The sequence below is a fragment of the Vanellus vanellus genome (genome assembly GCF_965231255.1).
Source record: "Vanellus vanellus genome assembly, chromosome: 13".
NCBI lineage: Eukaryota > Metazoa > Chordata > Aves > Charadriiformes > Charadriidae > Vanellus > Vanellus vanellus.
The window spans coordinates 12,562,729-12,586,204 of NC_138918.1; the positions used below are offsets into that span (position 1 = coordinate 12,562,729).

Here is a 23,476-nt window from a genome sequence, read left to right on the forward strand (position 1 = left end):
CCGGGTTGGGCCGCACTTCCGGGGTCAGCCGGCCGGTGCCGCTCTGCGCCTCGCCTCGATGGTTACGGTCAGCCCGGTGCGGGGAGCGCGGAGCTGGCGGGACGGCCCGGCCCGGCGGCGGGTGAGCCGGGAGCGGGAGCGGGAGCGGGAGCGGGGCGGCGGCGGAGCGGGCCTTCGGAAGGCCGGGGGCACAAGGGGCCTTCTGTTGGACGGGGAGTCCCAAGGGGAGGGGGGCTTTGGGGCACCTGGGGGTCCCCTGTGGGAGGGAGTCCCGTGTGGGGTTATGGGACCCTGGGGGCCCTCCCGGGGAAGCGGAGGCACAGGGAGGTCCCCAAGTCTGGGGAGCGCAGGGGGCGCCCGGGGCGGGGACGGGCCCGGTGGGCTGCCCCGGTTCCCCCCGGTGGGAGCCGAGCGCGGCCGGGGCCGGGGGTGCTGCGGGGTCCCGCTAGCCACTGTGGGGGGGTCACGGGGAAACGGGAGGGGGATCCCCTGACTGTAAGCCAGAGCGGCCCTTTCTGTGGGGGCTCGTGTCCTCCTCCTTCGCTTAAAGCCAACAAAATCCCATTCCTGGGGGTTAGCTGCCCTGATTGCATCAGAGGCTGCCTCTCTGGGGACGCTGCTCGGTGCTGGGGGGCCATGGGGTGCTCGGTATGGCCCTGCCTGTCCCTGCCTGCTGCTGCCTGCACCCTACTGCCCCGGAGCTGGTGAAGCGCTGCCAGCGGGAGGGAGAACCCCCTGCCCCGTGCGCAGGCCGCAGCATGGCAGCCCTGTTCATGGGCACTGTCATCCTCGATGTGCCATGTCGGGGCTGGTGTTTGTGGCAGCTAGATCACATTTAGGCTTCTGGCTGGTGTTAATGCCCTGGTGAAGCTCAGCCCTAAATACGGAAGCAAACCAGTCACTCTACCTGCCTGGCATTCTGACAGCCATCCCTATTCGTGTCCGACACCCTTCAAAGTAGCTGTCCCAAGCAATTTGGTTTTGCTTTGTTTTGGTGAAGCAAGTAATGGATTTCATTATCGGAGGATCTTTTGTACCTTTCATTTGCTTTTCAGAGTTAGCAACCTGTTTCTTTCCTGCAGAGAGGGTGTGTCAGTTAGATAAAGCCACGTGTTTCTGTGGGACTTTAAACTTCCAAGTCTGACATTTCTTCCAGTCAGATGTAACTCAGTGTACACACTCCCTTAAAAACATAATCTCTTCGTGTGGGTATATGTGGCAATGTAAAGGGATTTCTGTCTTAGTTGTGTTTAATTATTTAAAACACAAATGTGATGCTTTTGAACTAACGTCAAAGTGTACAAGGGAGTGATTATTTTATCTGCTTCGCTTTCTACGAACATTTGCAGTCATGTCTGAGAAAGACAGCGGTGAAAATCTGAAAGAAGAAACCTGTTACAAAGATGAAAATGAACAGAAAGCAGAGGAACTTGGCTGTATTGAGAGCAATGAAGAGATACAGCAAGAGCTTGAACCTGTGACTGTGACTCGGAAAAGGCCTGAACCCAAACCGCCAAGCCAGCGTGCTGCCACAGAAAAGCCTGCAGCTGAAACCCTCAGGGTATGATTCTGTGCTTTCTCTGAATAACATGATTTCTTGTTCCATGGCTTTATGCACAGAAGAATTTTGACCATATAAGCCACGCTGTTTTTTTGAAAATTCACATTGCTGTTTATCTGAAAAGAAAATGCTGTGCAAAAGTTACACGTCACAGACTGCTTGTGTTCCTCTCCTCACCATAATACCTGCATCACTGTCTTCTGCTTTTCTTCATTAAAGGTCTCAGATTCTCCTGCTGCAGTTCAGACAGGATGGGGGTACTGGGGAAGCTGGGGGAAATCTCTTCTGTCAACTGCGTCTGCTACTGTAGCTACTGTAGGTAAGGGTCTTTCTGGTGTCTGATATATGTTTTAACCATACTTCATGTCTCAATCTAGTGCTTTTGAGCTTGTTTCTAGATAAGGAGGTTTCTGTTATAGATGCGCTTATTGGGAAAATGTCAAGAGAATCGTTCAAGTAATGGAGAAAACTTACACCAAAAGGTACAGTGAGATTAAGGAGATATGTACAGCCAAAATTACTTTCACGCTTTTAAGGTGTTAGCATAATTTTCAGCTGGTATTTTAAAAAGGTATTCAGCTGGTATTTACAACTTTATTTAAAAGCTGAGATGAAACCTGAGTTCATTACATCAGTAAGCAAGCTGGATGGTAGGTTTTAGTGCTGGGTAAACTGTCTCAAACAGGAGGAATCCAGAATAATAAAAAACAATTTTCAGCCCTAATCCTGTTTCTGTTCTGATTTCTGTTGTATCTTATGGTTAAAGTAATGCTGCTGTCTTCTCTAGGTCAAGGTATTTCAAATGTCATAGAAAAAGCAGAAACTACCCTTGGGATCCCCAGTCCTACTGAAATCTCTTCAGAGACTAGAGATGCTACAAGAGGTCAGTTTTTACTGTGCAAGAACGACACTGAAATGTTTCTCATATCCTAATCAGTCCCAAAATAACATCACCTTACCCTGCATCTTGCAAATTGAAATAGATATCTATGTGCTAAAAACTCTATTGCTTACTTCTGTTAGCTATGAAGAGTAGGTAGGAAAATAATCCCAATTCTAGCCCTGCTCATGGCTGACATTTGGTGTTTAATTTTCTCCACTCTGCAGCTGATGGGATCTTTTTTTGGGAGTGAGGAAGTTAATTTTCTGCCTTCTAATGCAGGAAGCGAGAATGCTGGTGCTAGCAGCACAGATGCAGTTGATGATGGCAGTTCCTTTCCTATTGCTGGGGCTCTTGGAGTTTTATCAACCATCTCTACTGCTGTCCAGAGCACAGTGAGTGAGTTGGGAATGCAGGAGAAGATGGGTTTAAGAGAACATTGGGGGTTTTGCCTTTCATCGGAAACATCGTAAAAGGAAACTTTTAATTTTGACTTTTGTGGGATGGATGGTGAGAAACTGTTTCAACCTTCAGACAGTCTTTATCCTATGCCTTGCTTCTAACTGGCACTTAATATGTTAGTTATCTTGAATTTTGATAGTTCTGCATTAAATGTTGATACATAACAAAAAACCCTAATGGTGGACAGTGTGGTGTGTGGATTCCTGTGCACATCACCTCTGTATTCTGTTATCTCTGCTTCCTTCTTTCAGAGTATTCGGGTAAATGCGGGGTCAGACTTATTCCTGGAATATTTCCACTGATTTCCACAGAAATGCCTGGAGATGAAATCCATTCTCCTCTTCAAAAAATTCTGTGAAACTAGCCCAAATTGCTTGGAAATCAGCTTGCTCCTGTGACCATGAGAAATGCACTTCAAAGGAACCCATTACCCTTAGAAACTGTGCTTTTGTGTCTTGTCAATTTGCCCGTGAATCTAAAAAAGCCGCAGATGGAAAGCTTGCTTCTCCTTTTAAGGCTTGTACAAGAGTTAGCAACCAAAACCCACAGGTCTAGTGTTCTCTGATTGGAAGGATGAGAACTAAATACTGTAATACTTTAATACGCTGAGAACCAGCTTGTTCACAAAATAAAAATATATTTCCCACCAGATTGCTGCAGCTGTCCGAGTGCTATATTAAACTGTTGGATGATAGGGTGTTGTGGCTCTTTCCATGTCCTTCTGCTATCTTTTTGGTGATAAGGGTTGAATTTTAGGGTTACAAAGAGCAATTTGGCTTGTATGTGAGTGTCTGGCATAACATTGCTGTATAAATCCCCCAATTCAGTGTCTTCAATTGTATAGCCTTCTGTGACTTTTATGCGCTGTGTATATCCAACTCTAATTCCTAGGGAAAAAGTGTTATTAGTGGAGGTCTGGATGCCTTGGAATTCATTGGGAAAAAGACAATGGATGTAATAGCTGAGGGAGACCCTGGATTCAAAAAAACAAAGGGCCTAATGAACAGAAACTCTACATTGTCTCAGGTATGGCAGTTCTGTATCAGCTCCTCATTGGTTTCTCTCATTTCTTCTCCATTCTTTTGTGGTCCTGTCATTAAGCAACCGTTTACTATTGAACCAAAAACCTTCTCCTCCTGTATTCTGTATCTTCTGGCACTGACCTGAGTCCTCTGCTTTTTTTTTCAGGTCTTACGAGAGGCAAAGGAGAAAGAAGAGCAGCAGACAGCTACTGAGGTTACCATGGCTACAGAGAAGAAAGCCCATTATGGGTTACTATTTGATGAGTTTCAGGGTCTTTCGCATCTGGAGGCCTTAGAGATGCTTTCCAGAGAGAGTGAATCAAAGGTAATGGCCTTGAGCGGTTTGCCTTCTATTTTGAGTTCAGCTGAGCAGGGCAAAAAAGATTAGGAATATATGTATATAAATATAAAATCAAGTGCTCAGAACTTGCTATACAATGATTGATTACACAGCTTTACTTTGACCCCTGCATTATCATCTGGTGTTTACCTTGGGAGCATTATGTCCTGTCCTCAGCTCCTACAGCCATTCTCTTTACCCATCTAGCCTCAGTTCCTGTGTGTCTTCAACAATTTTGCACAAGCTACTCTTTTGTCATACCCACTTGTTTGCTGCCTTGGTCTGGAGGAGAGTATTGCAAGCACAGCAGAGATTGTCCTTTTTGTCTTGGGGCAGGGAATAGGGCAGATCAACATGCAATTTCAGAAGTCATTTTCTTTTTAAGAAAGAGATTATTTGAATAAATCCTTAAGAATCCATTATCCATCAATGAGACTTCAGAAATAGGTCTTTTTCCCTTTCCTCCTTCCCTCAGGAAAATGCCACTTTCTCATTAATATCAGTCTGTGATGTTTTTACATGCAGTGTAAACCAGTGCTGCATCCTCCATCCCATTTCTTTTTCTTGTGGGATTTATGATTCTCTCCTTGGCTGTGCTGCTCCTAACTAGGTGAAATTGGTTCTAAATGCCCTCTCTGGAAAAGAGTTGGACACACTGAAGGAGGAAATGGAGCAACTCAAAGAAGCATTTTCCTTACCTGAATTCTTTGAAGAAGAAGAGGAAGAAAAGAAGGGTAAGAGAGCCTCAGGTTCTGGTTCTCAGTGAAATTCTCAGTGTAGAACCAACCAGCCCTGAGATTACTAGCAATGGGCATGATGCCAAAGTTAAGTTATTCTTTAGTTGGATGCTTAATCCTAAAGCCGTCTGTGGCCAGGAGCATGACAGGTAGCGAGTGATACCCTCATCTCTGGAAAGCTGCTATGCATTAATTCTGTAGCAGGAACAATTTCTTGCCAGAGCAGGATTAGAGTTGCTCGAATCATGGGCAGTTCATACAACTGACCTTGAGCCAAGATGCAAATTCAAAGAGGCGCTGGGTTTCCCTGACCATAAGGGAAGTACTGTGAATAGAGTTGTCCAGCCTGTGGGAAAGCAAAAAGCCTTTTCGTTTATTATTTTTTTAAATGAGTTAGGCACACAGACCAAAAGGCTCAGAGGTGCCTCCATACACACAAGCCATCTGATTTTTGAGTATTCTGCAAATTTAAATGTAATTTTTTTGCATTGCTTTTACCTAAATGGCTCATCAGGGAGGGCTTATGCACCTGCATTTGCTATCATTTAACATTTAATGTACCTTTTATATTTGCACATGATGGATCTCACAGCTTTTCCCCCACTGTTAACATCTGCCCTGCTGTGTATAATAGGAGAACCATAGTGATATTTCAGACTCTCTAAGGTGATGCACAAGTTAGTGCATTGTAAAATGCTGCCTGAAAAAGAAAATAAATAGAACTACTTTAGCTGCACAACCAGGACTGAGAAAGCAAAAGCTGACCTTTTGGCACTGGTGTCTCCACCTTTACAGAATTTACCTGATTCAAAGAGAAATAAAGGAAACAGTTGAGAGACTTCTGCAGAACCAGTTGTGCATTGAAGTGCTGCTTATTCCTATATCTGTCCTTTGTGTGCATTCTTAAACCTTTCCTCTCCTTTAGGAGATGAGGAGTTCACAAAAGAAGTAACAGAGTTGTTTTCAGAATTGCGTGTCTGTTCAAAGCCGGACAAACTGATTATGGTGAGTTATTTCCCATCTTCTAAAAGCTGGAGGGATTCCTCACAGGAACTGCTTCTCAGTCCTGCTTTGCTTGTGAAATATCAAAGGCATGAAAATAATCTGTGTTTTAGATCCTTTGACAATGGTAAGCAAGAGATGGGCCTTTCCCTTTGACTTTATGTGGCAAAACCGTGTTCTCTCATGTCTTTGGCTCTGAATCAGTAGACACCAGTGTGTCTTTGCCCTGTCACTGGGCAGTAATAAGCAATAGCAAAGATAACTGGGAGCAGTAAGCCTTCAACCACCACAATGAAATCAACCTACGGTCATGAATTGAAGCCCTCCTCTTGGTACAAAGCAGTTGTTTTTACTACGTTCAGAAGTTGATATGATGTAGAATTGCCTTTCTTGCCTTCATTTCACTACCCTTCAGATCCACCAAGTGGCAGCAGCAGTCTGCAGACATGTTTTTAAAGCACCTCTGTTAGTCTTGGTCTTGCTGGTAAACTGCAGTACACAGTGCTAGAGAAATGACTGCCCCCAGCTACATCAGTGCATCCAACTCTCTGCAAAGTCCTGAAGGCTTTTGTCATTTGATCATTTGTCCTGGTTCTTCTCAGTAGCTCAGAAGTTGTAGCTGTTTTCTTCCTCTGGAGAGGTCCGATACTCCCATGTTTTGTGGTGTGCATGGGGGCTTCGTTCCAGTCATTGAGTACTATGGCACATCTTCATACAGGTGAGGACTTCTGCTCATAAATGGATAGCACGATTCAACAGTAGTCTTCCTAAAGAAGAAAAAGAGAGTGAAGAAAGCCAAGAAGTGGAATCCAGAGATGGGGACAGTGGTGCTACAAAATCAGTAGAGGTAACTCAGTAATTAAGAGAATATCTGGCCGCAGAGTGTTTATCTGGCTGCTAAGTTACAGCTGGGCTTTTCACAGTTTATGGGTTTCTGTTTCTGTGCAGATTCTGAGGTCTGAAAGGGCAGTGTACTGATAGTACAGTGTCTGATTCACTTGTTTAAAAAATAAAAGCTGCTTGTTTTTGTATAGTATGGGGAATCATCTTAACTCTTGCAGGATATTCATGCATTTGCCATAAGAAGTCTGGCTGAACTGACAGCATGCTCCATTGAAATGTTTCACAAAACTGCAGCTTTGTTTCTACATGGTCAGAAACAAGAGGTGACAGCCACAGACAGAGCCAAGTCCCTTTCACAGTAAGTTCATTTCTTAGTAAATGTGTAGCATATAATTACATGCTGATTAAACAGTGTAATAATTCTTTGTAAATCCGTGGGATGTGAGGCACTTGAATTCTGCATATGTGTTCAAAGCTGTAATGGGTGGCATCACTATCTTCCAGCAGAATTCAGCTGTCTCTTTTTCCAGCTTAAAGACATTTCTTGATAAGAACGAGGAAACCCTACTTGAAAGCTTTTATATAGCCAAGAAGAATGTTTGCCCTAATCTTGTGCTAGTTAGTAGATAGACATTTTAAATATGACAAAGCAGTTGTATAAAAGTGATTCTTAATTACCTCTCTGTTAATCATTTAGTATATTAGGTAGGTGATACTGTAAAATGACTGCAACTAATTAGTAGACTGGTCTTACCAATAATGCATAACACAAGATTTTTCTGTTGGGAGATACACGGCAAGTATGTGAAACATGCAGTACTTTCTAAGTCAGAAAATTACATGTGGCAGTAAAAAAAGGCGAGTTAGTACTCTTCCTTCTTGAATGGATGTGTCTGTCCTCTGACTGCTGTTTCAGCTCTTCAGCTTTAATTCTTTATTTTTCCCCTCCCTAATTTATTTGGGGAACTTCTGGATCTTCATACTCTGTTTATATGGTCTATATCAATTTTGGTTTAATTTAGCTTTATGTGCGTGGAAACAGGGTATTTGCATTTCAGAGGAATGCTAAAAGAAAGTTATTCTTACAAACTGTAATTACTACATGGGTTTCTTACTCTTGTTCCACAGAATGACGATTGTGCTGTGTAAAGAACTGTCTACTTTCTCTAAAGAGTTTACTGCGTGCTTAACGACTGCAGGGGTAAGAGTTACACCGCAGTTCTTAGGAATAAGATGTGGTTGGTTGATTATAGCCTTGGGATCTTCACCACGAAGTGCTTTTTGTGTTTGCACATTTATATATGCAGTTTTTTGCCTTGGGAACTGATCTTCTGGGCCAGCATTCCCCAAGTCGCGGCAGCTGAACATATGCTGAGCTTTTGAATGCCTCCTGCTGCATTCACAGGGTGGGGGTGGGAATTGCTACTGACAGTACTAAGGAGACAGAAGAAAATAAGGTTTGTGATCCTGTTTTGGATTTTCCAAAACATTCAGATGCTATTGAAGATAACATAATTATCTCCAAATTCTCCAGTTGTCCACAGTTCATTTGAAGATGTAATGTGTGTATTCATATGTGACTTGTGTTGGGCATGCTTTGTTCTTATTTGCATGCTACAGGGCAGGACCTCTGCAGTTTGTGACTTAGCTTTCCTATAGTCAAGGGAGCAATGGTGATTTTAAACTTACTAAGGATTTAGCTTTATCTTGCTTGAAGAAATGTGATCAAATTTTCAATCAGGATAATATATGTTTGATCTCTGCAGGTCAAAGAGAAAGCAGATGTGCTTAATCCCTTAATCACTGGAGTGTTTTTGGAGGTCAGTTGTGCTAAAGTTAAAACTTTAAGCTAATACTTATAAAATAGATGTGCTGTTTTTTTCCACTTCGGTATCTTTATACATGCCAAGTTCTGTAACCCAAGGTCTAAGATTCTGCTTCCCTATCTAATAACTTAAAAGTTTTAATAAATGTCTGTAGACTTGCACAAGAGATGAGTTACTTAGTGAAGAGTGAGCCTTATGAGGTCTCAACTGACAGCTATGATGGGTCAGAAGACACGTATTAAATTCAGCAGTCTGGATTTCGAGAATTTAAATGTCCAAAGTCAAACATTAGACAAGCTCATAAATTAGCATGCAAGAGCCCCAACTCTTCCCAGCTGTTAAGTTGGTTCTCAATGCTTGTAAACTTCTGAGGTGTGGTAGGAAACGGGTGTTTCCTGTTGGTGTGTTCTTCCTTCCTGCCACAGCATGCGTATGCTTCACTTTGAAATAAGTTCTTCTCATCGAAAACAGAATCCTATATTTGGATTGCACCTAATCTTGTTTGGCGGTTTTTAAGCCAGTTGCTCTTTTGCCTACTAGCATAAAGCCCCTCAAAAAGTTAAACTGATTTCTAGAATGAGGCCTCAAAAATCTGACAAGCGCTAGGCTTCTGTTTCTTATGTGCATTAATCAATGCTGTTTGAAATGAGTATGTGGTTAGTAAAGCTGATTGGTAGCATAATTATTTATGTATGTATTTTGATTTTTATTTTCGTAGGCTTCAAACAGTGCTTCATATATCCAAGATGCCTTCCAGCTCTTGCTGCCTGTACTGCAGATCTCTCTTATTGAGGCTGGAACAGAACTATCACAGCAATAAAAATCCTTCTAATTAAGAACTTTTTGACCTTCCCACTTCGTAGTTTCCATGCTGGAGAATGATGTAATGGCTGTTATTAAAGGGAAAAAGATTAACTCTGATCACTGCTGCTGCAAGAACGGTGATTAAATGCAGCCTGGCAATGACAGCTCTAACAGCACATCGTGAGATGTGATTAGCATAGTCCAGGCTGGTGGACAACGTGACAGACCTAAAGTGCAGATTGCTTCTCTGTTTTCATGGACTGTCTATATCTTTTCACTGAAATCCCTCTGCTGTATGTGTTAACAAGCGCTTTGGAGAAGCTCTGGACTGTGAAGACAATGCTGGAGAAAGGGGTAGCAGCTGGCTAGTTAAAGAGTTAGCTAAAATCATGGTGTGATTTTTAAGTCAGAGAGACTTAATTAGGTTCCTGATAGCTCTGCATTGGTGTGGAAATGAATATTGGATAGGAGGTGCAAGAAAAGGCAAATATTTATGATTATGAACCTTGCAGTTCCTAGGCTGGAAAGAATAGAGCAGAGAGGATTCCTTATCAAGCTGTTGTTGCTGAAGAGAAGCTCTGGCTAATGTCTGCTAATGACTGGGGGATGTGGGACGGGGACTCTCACCTGAGTGCTGTTTCTCATTCTCTTGCAGAGTGCTTGCTTCAGCACAAGCTGGGGAAATGCTGATCTGGCCCTAAGAATTTGGCTACTTTGCTTTATAGCAATAAATGAGAACTGGCTAAAAGGGGTTGATTTGTGTTTGGGCAATTTAATGAGAGAATTTAGCTGGAGGACTCCCCTTTTTCAGTGCAGCTTGACATGTCAGCCACAGACTGTTCACAAACTCAGGTACTGCTTTTCTGCTGTTTCTGTGTAAAAACACGATAATGCAATGCTCCTTCTTCTTGGAAGGTATATTAAAGTAGGGGGAGAGGAAGCAATTTGGTTCTGTTAGCAGGAGTCCTAATATGTCTCAGAAGCTGCTCCACATATGGTATCTGTTTCTTTGTACTGTGCAAGTTCCCTGCTTTGTTCCTTTTCGCAATGTCTATCTTTTGAGCCTGCCCATTGGGAGGGAGCAGGCTCTGTTGGAATCACAAGAGCAGAAATGCACAGCTAAAATGGAACTTCAAGTGGTCCAGAATAGCTAACCAGAGGTGACTGAGTGTCACACCTGCCTCTGTACTTGCTCATTGGTAACGGTGATGCTCAAATCCCCTTTTGAAAATCCTCTGGGTTTTAGCAGGTCTTGCACGTTTCTGCTGTACTGAAGGCTTAACATTCCTCTGCTCTATTTGTGCAGTAGAGAAGTGTTTTTATTATTAGAATACCTTTTGGCTGATGATCCTCTGGTTTTAAATACGTGGAAAAAGCCTTGCCTTAGTCCTGGTTAGACTGATCAGATCTCGAAAGGAGAGCCTTTTTTTGCATCTTAAAGAAAACTAGACTTGAAAGGTATGTATCTGGGGTAAAAAAAAAAAAACAAACTGCACTACAATAAACTCTGGGTTGTTTTTTTTTTTTCTTCTTTACGTTGATAGCATTATTAAAGAAAAGATTTGTTTTGACAACCGTTTCGGTTAAAAGCTATCAAGATAGCAATGCGCACAAATGACATGAGAAGAAATAACGGTGGTGTTTTTTCTTCTCAGCCCTGCCTGTGGTTTGCGGGGCAGGGCTGGGTGCTGTTCTGGGGCTGGGGCAGCTGGGGCTTTTCTCAGGGCAGGGTACCGTCTCATGGGAAAGAGGGCTCTGAACCTGCAGCTGAGCTCCCAATTCCTGGATCACTGTGAAATGGCAGCTTTGCTCCTGCTGCAAAGCCAAAATTTACGGAAATGTCAGAAGAGAAGAAATAACGATAACAAGGTTTTATGAAGCAGCAGCTGCTCTTCTTGCAGATAAATTCTACTGACCCGCAGTGCTTTAGTGCAGAGTAGTTTAATAATTAAAGGAAATGAGGTGGTGGTGGTTGGTTTGTTTTGGTTTTTTTGTTTTTTTTTTAAGATGCAGACAGTAATTCAGTCATATGCCCACCTGGATTTTGTTATAATAATCGAATGTGCACCAGCTTCACTTGTGTACCAGTGCAAGGACTGCAGTAGATCGCCAACAATAACAGTTCCACAGTTGCTGAAATCCTCTTACCCAGAGGATTCGTCAGAATTCAGCATCCAACTGTCTGGAAGTCTTATTGCTCGGCCTTGCCTTGTGCGTGAACCTAATGAGAGCTGGCAGTAATTTGAGCACTTCTGGTAGTGTCTGGGGAGGTGAGAGGTGGCTGAGAATAGATAAGAGTTCGCTAAGATACTGGCAGTGACTTCGAGGGGAGGAAAAAAAAAAAAAAGAAAGCTTTCCACAATTATTTTCTTTCCTTGGGAGAGATTCTGTTACTTGCAGCTGTAAAAGCTGCTTCCTGGCAGCTGCTGTGGAAAGGTTTAAAACATAAAAAAGGCTTGGTCCTCCTGATGGGTTTTGGGACTTGCTCCCAGTCCTTGCCCAACCACCTTCCCAGAAACTCATTTTTCATTATTAAAACACGCGTGTTCAGCAGCAGCAAAACCTCTGACACAGACGGGACGAGCAGTTGTCCTCGTTTGGCAGAAGCAGCAGCTATGTTGCCACTGGTGGCCCCGAGCAAGGGGACAACTGTCCCAGGTCACCTGCAGCACAAATTAAATGGTGTCATTCAGAGGCAGGAAGGGAAGAGATGGCAGGAGGAGGATGAGGAGGAGAAGGAGAGCTCTGGCATTTCCTTCCCGGGTGTGCACGCTGGATCCTGATTAAACAGCAGTCTACGATGATGATATGATTTAAGCAGAGATTGGTCTGATGTAGCCAAAGGTTCCTTGGCACAGAAGTGGAGGACATAAGCGCCCAGTACTGTGCTAATTAATGTTTTCTGGGAGTTTGGCTAGTCCCTTGCAGCTCTGCACTTTGACAGCAGGTTGGAGGTGGCCATGTGCTGGTGTTCTGGGTGCCAGGCTGGCAGGTTGCTTTCCTTCCTTCAAGGGCAGCTTTGTGCCTGCTGTGGGGCAAGAGCAGAGCCCGTGCAGTCTCTGGGCTGGCACCTAGAAGTGGCTGCGGCTGCCACTCTCTGCTGTCCTGCTGGGTGGTGGCAGCCACCCTTGTGCTGTAGGACGTTGGTGGCTGCAGCCTGGACCGATGGCTGGGGCAGTCCCTGCGAGCCAGGTCCCTGCGATACTGCTTCCTGTCCAGGGAGCGATGGCAGGGCTGTCCCTTGGGCTGCTCTAACTGGAGGATGCTGCAAGCTTAGGTCCTTCACGTCAGAGTACTGAGAGCCCAGCTGGGGCTGGCAGGGAGCGAGCAATGAGGTCAGCAGTTAAAAATGAGGTCGAGCATGGTGTTTGTGGGGGAGGATCCTCCTAAGGTGGCAGGAGCTGCTCAGAGGAGTGCAGGTGGATGCCAGCCAGTCCCAACACCAAACAGCCTCCCTGGATCCAGCCCAGGATGCCGTGGTGTCTCCACCAAGCTCCCATACCATACCCCAAGCTCCCTGGCTGCGTCACCCTGGGATGAGGTGGGGTTGCTGCTGTGGTTTACCCCCAGACTGAGCGCTGTCCACCAGGAGTTCCCCAAATGATTTGTGTGTGAGCTGAAGCATCTCCGCTATCAATTGTAAAGATGGCAGCAACGGGGACTCTGCCACCAGTTTTTCTGAACTGCTCCAGGGTCTATCCATCCCTGCCCTTAAGGCTCGTCCGTTACTTCTGATCTAAACCCACTGAGGGGACTCTTGCTCTGCAGCTGGGGCTGGTCCAGGCTCTGGTGGAGGAGGCATGGGGCAAACATGACCGCGTTTTGGGGATGAGCGACTTCTGTACAGCTGCTTGCTCCCTGCATGAGTTACCCAGGGTTAGTCTCGCTCGGTGGGAGGGGGCTCCACGCGTGCGGTAAATTAAACTAAAATGACGGTGGGAGCAACATTGTTGTAGAGTTGAAGGTTTTAAATAGAGCAAATCTTGCGGGAGAAGTAATACCTTTTAATAGGTAGAGAAAACAAATTGGCTTTCAGGTACACAAGCCCTTCTTGACATTATTGTTACTGTTATTACCCCATATTGGTGCTATTGGAAACGAGGGCATTGCATTAGAGGGGGAAGCACATTGTGCAAGTGTTTAGACCTGCTGGTAACTGCTCTCTGCTGACAGGTATTTGCTTAATGATATGTTGGAGTGAAAGCCAGCAGCAAGGACAAGCATCGGAGGGAGCTGGGAATGCTGAGCTCTGCCTCATCCAGCCTTGCCTGGACCTCCTGGAGCAGCCTCACACCTCCCATCAAGAGGGGAGCAAGGACCTGCTTGGAGGTTCCTGGTCTCAAGGACATCCCCAAATCCCCTCTTCTCTACTTCAAACAGAGTCCTGACCATAGCACATTCTTGGATGAGTCCCCAGTGCCCGCCCTCATCCTAGGGCTGGTCCTTGCGGATGTCTGCAGCCTCCAGATCTGCCCTGGCTTGCTTGCAAAGGGTCAGGAGGTCTTTCTGCTCCTGCCTTCGCTGGAGGCAATGTCAGTCAGGCTCTTGTGGGCACAAATGGGACCAGTCATGTTCCCGGTGTCATGTGCTGCCCGTGGCGGGCGGCAGAGCCAGTTTTTCTGCTCCGAAAGTGGGACTGGGGAGGAGACCGCAACACTCAAATACCCAGATCCCCGGTAGCTGCCAGCCAGGCATCTGGGAGGCCACTTGCCTTCTGCAGCTCCAGGTAAGGCACTTTGCTGTCTCCCTCGTGTCATTGAGGGGGATTTACAGAGCCGCTTATCAATTTGCTGGGCTGGAGAAGCAGAGCGGGAGGGCAGGGTGCAGCAGGAGCATCCCTGGGAGGGCTCTCACTCCGTGTGGTCTTGAGCATCGTGCCTGAGCCTCGTGGGAAGGACTTCAGTCCTCTGGGTGAGACGGGAGCAGGGACAAGCACTGGGACCTGTGAGCCCGTTGTGCCTGGGGGGTAAGGCCATCCAGGTGGGGTGCACCTGGTGGGGTGTGAATACGCAGGTTTGCCTCACTAACTGGAGGTGTGATCCACGTGCACCTTGTGCTTTGCTCAGCCATGGAGAGCAATTGCAGCTTGTCAGCGGGGACCATAGAGCTGGTCGCTGGGTTTTGCTGGTCTGCCTGCCCGGGCTTTAGGGAACCAGCTCATCTGGGGCAGGGAGACCTGTCTGCCCAAAACGCGGGTGGACCAGGCTCCTAGGGAACAGGCAGAACTGGATCTGCTGGTCTGGGATGGGAAGAAGAGCTGATCGTTGGCGGCCGTCGTCTGAGCCAACCACCCATGGCAGGGGCTGCACAGGGTGCTGGGTGGCACCGGCCTGGACAGGACTCTGGCAGAGCCCTGGGATGGGGAAGCCCACCCCATCTCTTGGCAACCAGCTGGATTGGTCCCCAGGGACAGGGTTACCAGTGCAGTTGGGGATTAAAGGGTTGTAACTGCCCATGGTGGCATTTCTTAGCATGCGTTGGGGCAGCACTACCCTTTCCCAGCCCTGGCCGCTGGGCTTTGGTCTGGTTGCCCACCTCATAGCGCAAAGCTCGAGGTCCACCTCTGTGTACCTTGTGCCTTTCTTATCTGCTCACCTCCCAGCAGTGAAAGCCCAAGGCGGAGGCATCTCCCACAGACTCGGGGCTGAGTACACGCCGCAGGAGCTGCAGAGCAGCTTTGGTGCACAAGACCTGCGGTTGGGTTATCAGCTGCATCTTCTCCTGCACCCTCCCAGGGGCTGCCTTTTCTTTTGTTAACGTTTGATTATTTTTAATGATTTTAGATTAAAATGTAATTACTTTCAATTAGTAGTTGCACTTCTTAATTACAGAGATGAATTAGATTACTATTCATTATTAATTAGATTTTAACTTTGCGCTGATTATGCCTTTTATCAGCCACTTCCCACACTCCTGCCCTCCCCATCCAACCTGCCTCTCCCCTGTTGCTGCCCCAAACTCTGCTGCTTCCCGCTGCCCTGCAGCATCCCGGGGGGGGGGGGTTTAAAACCTGTCTAGAAAATACGAATCAATGTTATCGGCTCAGAAACTACTCTTTTAAAAGCCCAGATACCAACCAGATGATGTCATTGGGTGGCTAAAAAAACATTAAAAGAAAGCATTAATACCCTGCTTCCCTCCATCCCTGGCTGGAAGAGAAACTGTTTCCAGAGAAACTGGGTGGCTAAAAAAACATTAAAAGAAAGCATTAATACCCTGCTTCCCTCCATCCCTGGCTGGAAGAGAAACTGCTGCCTTCCCTCTGCCCCTATTTCATGGCTATTTCGTGAACTTTGTTTGGTCCTGCTATTTTTAAAGCAAGCTGCCGTCTTTCTTTTCTTTTCACCTGTCACCTTTCAGGCACCTAATCAATGCTCGGAGTTTTCTTGCTGTTGCTCTCCATTTCTCTTCTGCTTGCTGCTGCTTCCATCTCCCTCCCTGCTGTTGCCCTGTCCCCGGGGGAGGTCTTCTTTCTACAGGGGCTTCCTGGGAGCCCCAAAACCTGCTCTCTATTGATTCACCCTCATTTAATTTTAAATATTTCTGTAATTTGCACCTGCTCACGGGGAGGTTTAAGGCATCTCCTTGCACATTTGCCCTGAGATTTCTCGAACTCCTTCACTTTCCCCTCGCTGCTTCCCCGGGCAGAGGGCAATGGATGCTGCCTGGGTGGGTGCAAGGTCTGGTCCTTTTTTTCTGGAGGTCACAGACTGCTTTGCCCCTCTCCCTGCTGTTTTGGGGGGTAGGAAGTGTACAGGGACTCTTTTCATGGAGAAACAAAAACTGAATGGTGGGATCCAGGAAAATGTTTTCATCCTTGAAAAGCTCAGCTCACTCCACTCTCCAGTTGCTCCTTCAGGTCCCCTCTGTGCTGTAGGTGCGACGGTCTTGTGCCCCTGACCCCTTTGGCTTCGCTGAAATGTCGACAATCCTGAAATGTGAGTGTTTGGTGTGAACACAGGGGGACTTGCTGCATTTGCCTGTGCTGGATGCTGGACGCTGGCAATAAACCTCCCTCTGTGCTCCGTCATAGGGTTTGGACGGGAAGATAAGGAGAGAGAGGAGAAGGAAAAGGAGAAGGAAGAAGAGAAGGAAGAGGAGAAGGAAGAAGAGAAGGAAAAGACTGAGGGAGGAAAAGAGAAGGATAAGAAGAAGAAGAGGAAGAAGAAAGATGAAAAGGTAGGCAAATGATGGCATTTTCTGTAGATCAGCTGCTGAACCATTTGCCAGAGGGTTTCCAGCCCCAAAGTCCCCATTGCAGTGTTCAGGGTGAGTCCAGCACCTCCCAAAACATCTGATGCCGGGGGCTGTGCTGGGCCCCCCTGGACCGACACTGCCACTGGCTGTGTGGTGCCTGTGGGGCACCCAGCACCCCAAGCACCCTGCCCAGCATGCGGCGGGATGGGGCCAGCTCCTGTGAGGACGATCGGTGTCCCAGGGGGACGCAAGCAGCTCCACAGTAGTGCCACCTCTGCAGGTGAGCATGGTGCAGCAGGGATATGAACGATGCAGAGCCCCCAGGTTACCACTGAGCCCTGTGGAGAAGGATGCTTGGCACAGGCAGGCACGGGGCGGCAGCTGGGGTTTGTAGGGTGTTAGAAAGCACCAAATGATTTACATCCTGGCTGTGAAGGGAAGCTGCCTCTGACCTGTGGCGACCCGTGGCAACCCCACACCTCTGGCAGATGGAGCTATGTCATCCACAGCCTAGAAATCGCACTCCATGCGTGGCTTTTCCATTGAGAGACAGCTGTCTCTTTGCTCCCAATATTCTTAGTCAGTTGTCCCTCCTTTTCTCCCTATTTCAACCCAGATGAGATGCTGCTCTGGACAGCGATGCTGTCTGCACTGCGCACACCGCTGAATCTTTGCTCTTGGCTCTGGAGGTCTCTGCGGGGCCATGGGCACATGTGGGTCCACAGCAGCACCAGTGGTGCAAAGCCCACAGGATGAGACAGGATGCCCATGGGACCAGAGAGATCTCTGACTCCAGGCTCTAGCTCGAGCAGCAAACGGGGTGTCAGGGTCCCCGGTGATGCTTGTCCTTCTCTCTTTGCCCCTGCAGGGAGGTGGGGAAGAGAACAGGAGCAGCAGCAGCTCCGGCAGCGACTCAGAGAAGGTAACCACACCAAGAGCGCCGTGCTGGGGCATGGCTGGCGCAAGGGATTTGCACCTGCAAACCCCCGTGTGGGTGCTGGTTGCGGGTGCTACTGAATAGCTACAGGGGGATGCAAAAGCACTCCCCTCACATGGTGTCCCTTTTCTTTTTGTTCCTGCCCCAGGACCACCGCAGTGACAAGGAAGATTAGCCTTTCCATGCGGGAGCAGCAGCTTGCGCCCTGGGCACACCAAGGAGGCGGTCCTTGGCTGCTTTTAGCCAAATAAAGGTGTTTGTGGGCTCCAAAGAAAAATGCTATTTATTCATCCAGTCACACTGCCTCCCCAGCCGCTATCTGTCCCTCCTGAGAAGGAAGCAGCCAAGGAAAGGCAATAGGTGGGGAGCTGGGATCTGGGTGACCACAGGCAGGTTTTGTTCAAGAGCATGAAAGAGTCTGGAGAGAAATCCCAGGGCTCTGTTGGCCTGACTCTGCATAGTCCTCCAAAATTAGGTAGTACCAATATCCTCCTTGTCCTCCTCCGTGCCACTTGCTGTGGGATGGAGCAACCTGAGCGGGGGCAGACGCCTGGGGCTGTGCTGAGCTGTTAAAACTGACTGTGACTTCAGATTTATAAAAAAAAAAAACAAAACATACGAAAAGCAGTTATGGAGGGGGGGAACCCAACAAAACCTTGACTTTCTGCAGTGCTGCCTCAGCGCAGGGGGCTGAGCGTGTCCCCCCGGGGCTGCCACCGGGCGCAGCGCAAGGGGGAAAAAAAAAAAAGAAGGAAAAGGGAAAAAAAAAGGGGGGGGGGGGGGGGGGAGGGAGGAGGTGAAATATCGGGAAAAATGAGCTGGCACCGCCATCTACCGGGGATGGGACGTGTGGCAGCGGATCCCTGGGTTTCATAACCGCTCGGCTGTTTTGTAAGGCTCCGGCAGGGGCAGGGAGCGCACCATCTCCTGCGGCGACAAGGGACCTCGGAGGAGGAGGAGGCTGTGCCCGTAAGAGCAGTGCCAGCACCCCGACCCACCGGTATTAGTCCGAGCCCAGAAGTCTCACCGTCAATGAAAACTTCAATGCAAACTTGAGCGCAAGCTCACCCCGCTGTGTCGCTGCCTTGATTTGTTTTCCTTAAGGAGTCTATTTTTAAGGGTATTTTCCAGAGTAATGCAGATTTCAGACAAACTCGAGCTTAAGAGTCAGCACCACAGAGGATTTTACTTGAAACCACAGAATGTGGCTTTAGATCTTGTTTTCATAGAAGAAATGCAGCTGGCTCTTGTATAATCACAACAAACAGCAGGAAAGATGCTGAGGAATGTTGTCTTAATTATCCAGCACAAAGATTAAAGGGGAGACATGAAGATGGGAAAAACAAACAAGCCCAAAAGCTAAACTGGGTTTCAATGGGCTGGTTTGGCTTCAGCAGGCAAAGGCCGAGTCTAAGTGCCTTATTGCTGTGTGAACCAGGAGAGCGCCTTAATGTAAAATAACCCTGTGTGGAGTTATTTTACATGCTTTATTTTCCCTTCCATGCAAGTATGCAGGACTCTTGCACAAGACACAACCTACTTTGAAATAGTATATGGAGTTGCAGCATTTTATGGTCCCCTCAGGCCATATTCCCGCAGGATGGGAATCTCTTGGAATAAATTCTCTGTGTCTGGACACAAAAATGGGAGGCACTGCCTTTGCTTTTTAAGTTAAAGGTTGGAAACTTTCCAAGCATGCTGTGCCAGACTATTTTCTGAGGTCAAGTATGCCTGTAGACGCTCAGTTGGAGCTGAGAGGTGTTGCACCTCAGTAGAGCGAGATTCTGCTTTTCAACTGATGGCAGACATGTCACCTAACAAGCTAAAAGCCCTAGAACTGTCCTCTGCACCTTGTGCCCCAGCTCCCAAAGCGGGTGAAGCTTGCAAGCGGCTGTCTGCAACTGACCCCACCAAGGTGTCCTCACGGTGCCCAAATCCCAGCACCTTCATGTTCCCAGAGCCGGTGTGGGTACACCCTGTGCTGCTGGGTGATGGCGAGCACTGAGCTAGGCAAAGTTTTACTGTTTGCTGGTTGCGTTTTACAATCCCTGCTTCAGGCTGATCCACTAAGCTCTGTGCAAATATAACATGTGCAGCCAGATCCCTGTGGCACAAGAGTATAAAGCAAAACACACCCAGGGACCGGCCGTGCGAACATCCAGGCGTCTCCTCCAGCAGCCCAGACATTTTCTGTCCTGCCTTCGGCACCTCGCCCTGCACGTAGCTCGCTCCCCTCTGCGCCGCCTGGATTTGAACTGGTCAAGCTTCCCCAGAAAGTTGGAGGGGTGAAAAAACCATTTCAAATTACCTGGCGTCCCCGAGTCCTCGTTGCATCTCAGCCCTGGCTTGGAGCCAGGTGACGTGAACGGGCGTATAGCGCGAGCGTTCGCGCCAGCCACGCGGATTAGGGCTCTTAAAACACTTTGTGGAGGAGGCAAAAAGCAGGTGGAACATTTGGCTTTTGGGGATGCTGAGGACCCTTAGCAGCAGGGGAAAAGTGGCTGTCCTGTGGGACACGTCCCCCAGCGTGACCTCGCTGTGCCGAGGTGGGTGCTTGCCCACAGACGCGACAACCAGCAGCTTCCCAAGCGCTGCCGGGCACGAGGTCTGACTTCATCGGGGTGTTTAACCACCTCGTTTGCTTGAAGCATCTGCAAGGTTCAACTTGGGGCTCCTTGGAGCTGATGCGCCTTCAGCGGACTGGGAGAGGAGCTCGGACAGGGCCGTGCTGAACGTCCATCACGTCAGGCTCACGGAGGGGTGGAGCAGGAAAAGAAGACCAGCGAGAGAAACTGGCAGCCGTGGAGTTACTTAAGCGAGTCTTGTTTACACGTATTTACTCCTCTTTATATAATAACCTCATCTGGTTCTCGGGGGAGCAGGAGGGGTTGTGCTGCCCCTGCTCAGAGCTTCTGGGGGTACCTGCAGGGACCCCGGATGACACGTGGCCGTTGGGGCCCTCGTAGCAGCAGAGATGCCAGGAGAGCTTAGGTGTTGAGAAAGAACTGGTTTCCATACCGTTTCATGCAGAAATGCCCCCAAATGAAGGCGTTTTTCTATAAATGCCAACGATTTCGGAACAAAAAGGTTGGATTTTTTTTTTGCAATGAAATTATTCATCTTCCATCTAGGGGCTTTATTATATAAAGTGCTCTATTAGGGAAAGAAGCCTCTCTAAGGTAGAGATCAAAAAGAAATCTTTCCTCTGTTCCCAAGTGACCTTCTTCAAGGAAAAATTCAAGCCGCTTTTTTGTTCCACTAAAAAATGGAAACAGTTAGAAATCCTGACTTTCCCAGAAAAGCTGATTCCTGCAGCCCTGCTTATGATCTGCTAATCTCTACAGAGCGCTGGGCAGAGGTTTCCTATGAAATGACTCTTCTCTTTTTGCGCTGAATAATAAGAAAAGCAAAACCCAAACAGAACTTGAGTTTTGCAAGTGAAGGGTGTTTTGGAAGGTCAAATCCCTGTGTCTGCTCCTGCTCCCTGCAGAACGCTCACACTTGCTCCTCTCTGGGCTGCATCGTTCTGCGATTTATCCCTTTGTTCTGGAAATACGTACATTAAGACTTTTTGCTATGTTAATTAGCAGCTAAAAGTTATAGCAGAGCTTTATTCACTGAACTGGTTGGGATTCATTTTCATAACAACGACTCTAAGGACACACAACTTTCACAGCACCCTCCTCTCCTGCAAACCTTTGTAGCACTCCTGCATTTGCTCTTTCAGAAGGCTCCTTACTCCCCAAACCTCACTGCAATACATTCCTAAAACCCACACAGAACCGGAGCCAGGCTTCTTGCGAGGCAAAACCTGCAACTTGCTCCAGCAGATCCACCAGGACAGGTTTCTGGGTGACGGATCTGCTGCTGAGTACTAACAACCTGACCTCTTTAAAAGCCGTGACGTCTGTGCGTTATGAAAGGGCGCGCTGGCAGCGGGGCCCATGACTCAGTTACCCAAACACGATTCACCTGCCGTCCAAAGTGCAGCGAGAGGTGGAGGCGAAACAGCCTGTGAAAAAAAGAAAAAAAAGAAAAAAAAAAAAAAAAAAGGCACAGCCAGAAATACTCGTCTGCTCCAGCCCACAAGCAGCTATTTATGCTCATCCTGCCCCAAATCCAGCCCAGTGTCTGTGTTTAGGGCTTCACAACTGGCTGGCTGTGGGGAAGGGGGGCTGCAGGTAGACCCTGAGCAGCCCCCTGCATTGGTCCCCAAGCCTTCAAGATGCTTCGTTGTCCTCCACGGTCAGATACAGCTCTTAGCTGGAATTTGAGCCGCTGGCTTTGCAAAAGCTCTTTTGTCCTCATGAAGGACACCGAATTATCAGGCTCCAGGTGGTGGAGATGCTGGAGTCGAAGGAATAAAGACCAGGGCAGAGGATGAAGAAGCCACACACAAAAGCTGATCTGGAAAGACGTCTGTACAGGAGCCAACATCAAGAGCAGAGAGAGGGGGAAAGATTTGCAGCCCCCCAGGCAGTTCAGCCGGGGCGAGCACTCACTCTCCAGTTTGGCCACTGGGGAAGGAGTATTCATGGAGGGGATGGATGCTCAGCTGCGGGACCTTGCAGCTTGCCCATGCTCGCCCTGCACCATCACGCTGGGATGCCCCGAACAACCCCGCTGGTACCAGCAGATTCTCTCCCAGTCGGTGCTCTGGTGAAAGGGAGCAGGGCTCCTCTGCCAGTTAGCACCCTCCTGTCACCCACTAAGGCACTGGACGAGGGGGACAAGCTGGACCCTGGACCTGACCTGACCAGGGCAGGATAGAGGCATCACTGCAGACCAGGCTCTGCCATCTGCAGAGCCCACTCGCCGCCACTTGCGGCCTCCTCTGGCAAAGTGAAGAGGAAGCGCTGGGTCCCCGCCAGCCCTGCTGGCACCTTTGTTGGGCGGGTGGGAGCTAAACAGGAAGAGTATAAAAAGGAAGAAATGAGAGAGGCGGCACGTACTCGCTTCTCGCTGGGGCAAGGAGCCAAGGCCACACGGGCTGGTGAACGAGCCGGGCAGGGCAGCCTGGCAAGTCCCCGAGCTGCAGTGACGGGCCACCTTGGTGTCACCCCTCGTCACACATCTCAGGTCAGGTGTGTGGACACACAGCAGCTTGTGAAACCAGTAAGTTTTGTCTGACCCTGTAGTAATGACTGATTAAAATAACTCTCCCCATCCAGAAGATGAAGTGGATGATGTGACCTCTGGGTCTGGCCCACTAGGATGGAGCTCCCAGTAGACACCAAATCCTTTGGGAGTGGTGGAGCTTGCTGTAATGTAAAGGTGGAGCTGTGTCCTCAGAAAGTGGGTTCCACATGGCTTTTCCTCCTTTAATCACTTGGTTATGTTATCCGTGCCCTTATGTACCCTATAATTAGATGGTGCTAAATGAGCCATACTGACTTTGGGCCCCTCTGTGGGATCTCCTACAGATGGAGGATCATCAGCTGCCCTTGAAATACCAATGAAACAATTGCGACACATCAAGGCAAGCTTATAGCACCCTGCACCGCAGACCATGACCTTGTCACTCATCCTAGGGCTTCCCCTCGGATAATGGGGACAATTCTGACCTCGCTTTTAGCTGTACTCCCTTCTCAGGAGGATGTGGCTTGTGCATGACTGCCCACGGAAAAGAACATCTCCACACATTTTATGTGGAACTTGCTTTCAAGACCAAGTGATAATGCTCTGCCAACCTCTTTGCCAAGATGTTTTGTCCAAGAGGGTAAAATGAGCCAGATACAGATCTGGGCTCTCCCCCTGTGACTCTCCAGTTTCCAGGAGTTCAGGCATAAGCCCAGTTACATGTGCAATGAGATAACGTTACATCGCAGCTCTGTGTCCTGCCAATCCATGTGATAGTCAACTCAT

The 23,476-nt window shown here is 48.0% G+C and overlaps 1 protein-coding gene across 1 annotated transcript; it reads left to right on the forward strand.

Moving 5' to 3' along the window:
• Positions 1-58: 58 nt before the first annotated feature.
• FAM114A2 (family with sequence similarity 114 member A2) lies at positions 59-10,225 on the forward strand. The gene is made up of 14 exons (XM_082489930.1): positions 59-121; positions 1,350-1,561; positions 1,781-1,880; positions 2,349-2,444; positions 2,724-2,836; positions 3,795-3,929; positions 4,092-4,250; positions 4,876-4,999; positions 5,928-6,007; positions 6,723-6,851; positions 7,066-7,205; positions 7,976-8,048; positions 8,614-8,667; positions 9,392-10,225. The coding sequence occupies exons 2-14, from the start codon at positions 1,352-1,354 to the stop codon at positions 9,491-9,493; spliced, it is 1,515 nt and encodes a 504-aa protein (XP_082346056.1). The 5' UTR covers positions 59-121; positions 1,350-1,351; the 3' UTR covers positions 9,494-10,225.
• Positions 10,226-23,476: the final 13,251 nt, after the last annotated feature.

Coding starts and splice junctions, on each gene's coding strand:
- FAM114A2 (XM_082489930.1), top strand. CDS start 1,352: ATGTCTGAGAAAGACAGCGGTGAAAATCTGAAAGAAGAAACCTGTTAC. Junction 5,000..5,927: donor AGAAGAGGAAGAAAAGAAGG/GTAAGAGAGCCT, acceptor CCTCTCCTTTAG/GAGATGAGGAGTTCACAAAA. Junction 6,008..6,722: donor AGCCGGACAAACTGATTATG/GTGAGTTATTTC, acceptor ATCTTCATACAG/GTGAGGACTTCTGCTCATAA.